We start from the raw sequence: 2,505 nt of genomic DNA, 5'->3' as shown, positions 1-2,505 counted from the left end.
ATCCTTTCCTCAATAGAAGTACACACATCCTTTCCTCAAGTAGAAGTACACACATCCTTTCCTCAAGTAGAAGTACACACACTTTCCTCAAGTAGAAGTACACACATCCTTTCCTCAAGGAGAAGTACACACCCCTTTCCTCAAGTAGAAGTACACACATCCTTTCCTCTCAAGAGAAGTACACACATCCTTTCTCAAGTAGAATACACACATCCTTTCCTCAAGTAGAAGTACACACATCCTTTCCTCAAGTAGAAGTACCATCCTTTCCTCAAGGAGAAGTACACACACCCTTCCTCAAGTAGAGTACACACATCCTTTCCTCAAGGAGAAGTACACACACCCTTTCCTCAAGTAGAAGTACACACATCCTTTCCTCAAGTAGAAGTACACCACATCCTTTCCTCAAGTAGAAGTACACCACATCCTTTCCTCAAGGGAATACACACATCCTTTACTCAAGTAGAAGTACACACATCCTTTTACTCAAGTAGAAGTACACACATCCTTTACTCAAGTAGAAGTACACATCCTTCCTCAAGTTAGAAGTACACACACTCCTTACTCAAGTAGAAGTACACACATCCTTTACTCAAGTAGAAGTACAACACATCCTTTACTCAAGTAGAAGTACACACATCCTTTACTCAAGTAGAAGTACACACATCCTTTACTCGAAGTAGAAGTACAGATACTCGGTGTTTAAAAATACTCTGGTGAAAGTAGAAGTACTGACTAAACTTCTTTACTCAAGTCAAAGTAAAGAGGCTTTGAAGTGTGCTTCAGTAAAAAGTACCCATAGCTAGCAGCTGCTTTAAAGAGTACCTGACCTCCCTTTATATCAATAGAACAATAATGTCATTGTTAGCTAATGAATGTTTCCATGGTGACCAACGGCAACATGACAACGTTTCCATTGGTCCCTCTTCTTTAGAGAAGACCAGGAAGTGATGGATACACGGATCGTGTTCCAACCAATAGGCACGCAGTGACTCTACAGAATAATGACCACGCCCCAGACACACATTCAGACTAAAGGAACCAGAACAATCAAAGTGTAAGAAGTTAAAGTCTTCAGAAAGATAAGAAGTGGAGTAAAGTACTGAAACCAGAAACATGTACTTAACGTATTAAAGTATTTGTACTCCACTACTTCCCACTTCTGCACATTAGCGATAATCAAGGAGAGTTTTTTAAGAGCCACACTCTGAGGATGCAGAGGTCTCAGAACATCCTGCTGTGTCTCGTGTCCAGATCAGAGAAAGAGAGGATCAGAAAAGGAGAGAGAAAGAGGAGAAGGAGCGATACGAAGCCAAGATCGAGGCGGAGAGGATGGCCTTCAACCCCTGGGGGAGGAGTGGAGCAGGAGCACCAATCAAAGACCAGAACGGAAACGTCGTCAGTAAGTCACCTTACCCTTCCTATGTCTATAGGTTAGTCTCCAGCTTGTGAGGTCTGCTGGACCTGAGGTCCGAGCAGCCTTCCAGCAGCATCGAAACACAAGGCGTTGACAATAGAGACTTTAAAGACTGGAAATAAACAATCCAAAGAGGTAAACGTCTCAAATAGAAATGAAAAAAGTGAAGAATATACATGTGGAAATACACATTTACAGTAACACAATGTAAGCATGTAAACATGAATTGGGCAAGAGCTGGATTATTAAATATGAGATTGAATATAAAAGCTACCAGAGAGTTCCAGCCTAAGGAGACTTGTTGATGCGGGATAATAATAAAGACTTTAACCATGAAGTCATTATAAAGTGTTCGATGTCGCCAGGTGACCTGAAGCACATGCACAGAGCCCAGGAGGGCTGCAGGAGTCCTGACTGCAGGGAGAGTGGACACGCGCAGAGTTTCCTGATGGAGCAAGGAGACGCTTCTGCTCCGGCCGAACCCCAACCTCCAGCCAGACGTCGGCTCTCAGGTCTCAGTGTCCCCGCGGGAATGTGTGCTCTTCTCCATGCGTTGATTCAGTAGCTTCATCTAAAGCTCACGTGTCACCTGTTCTCCAGGTATGAGCGATCACCCGACTCCAGAGAAGCTCCACATTCAGGACAGATACAAGGAGGAGCTGATTCAGCAGGTAGGAGATGAAGACCCTCGATACTCACATCAGCAACATGCTGTATGCTATATGCTATACTACTCACATCAGCAACATGCTGTATGCTATACTACTCACATCAGCAACATGCTGTATGCTATATGCTATGCTACTCACATCAGCAACATGCTGTACGCTATATGCTATACTACTCACATCAGCAACATGCTGTATGCTATATGCTATGCTACTCACATCAACAACATGCTGTATGCTATATGCTATACTACTCACATCAGCAACATGCTGTATGCTATATGCTATGCTACTCACATCAGCAACATGCTGTATGCTATATGCTATGCTACTCACATCAGCAACATGCTGTATGCTATATGCTATGCTACTCACATCAGCAACATGCTGTATGCTATATGCTATGCTACTCACATCAGC

The 2,505-nt window shown here is 43.2% G+C and overlaps 1 protein-coding gene across 1 annotated transcript in view; it reads left to right on the top strand.

Annotated features, from left to right (window-relative positions):
• The window catches only part of LOC117444639 (centrosome and spindle pole-associated protein 1-like), a 52,441-nt gene that overhangs the window by 22,857 nt on the left and 27,079 nt on the right, over positions 1–2,505 (top strand). The window contains exons 13-15 of the mRNA XM_071202763.1: positions 1,255–1,402; positions 1,783–1,929; positions 2,018–2,088. Of these exons, the coding sequence (XP_071058864.1) occupies positions 1,255–1,402; positions 1,783–1,929; positions 2,018–2,088 (366 nt within the window). The remainder of the gene's footprint in view (positions 1–1,254; positions 1,403–1,782; positions 1,930–2,017; positions 2,089–2,505) is intronic.

The sequence above is a fragment of the Pseudochaenichthys georgianus genome, unplaced genomic scaffold (assembly GCF_902827115.2).
Source record: "Pseudochaenichthys georgianus unplaced genomic scaffold, fPseGeo1.2 scaffold_865_arrow_ctg1, whole genome shotgun sequence".
Classification (NCBI taxonomy): Eukaryota; Metazoa; Chordata; class Actinopteri; order Perciformes; family Channichthyidae; genus Pseudochaenichthys; species Pseudochaenichthys georgianus.
This window is presented reverse-complemented; position numbering and strand designations above follow the sequence as displayed.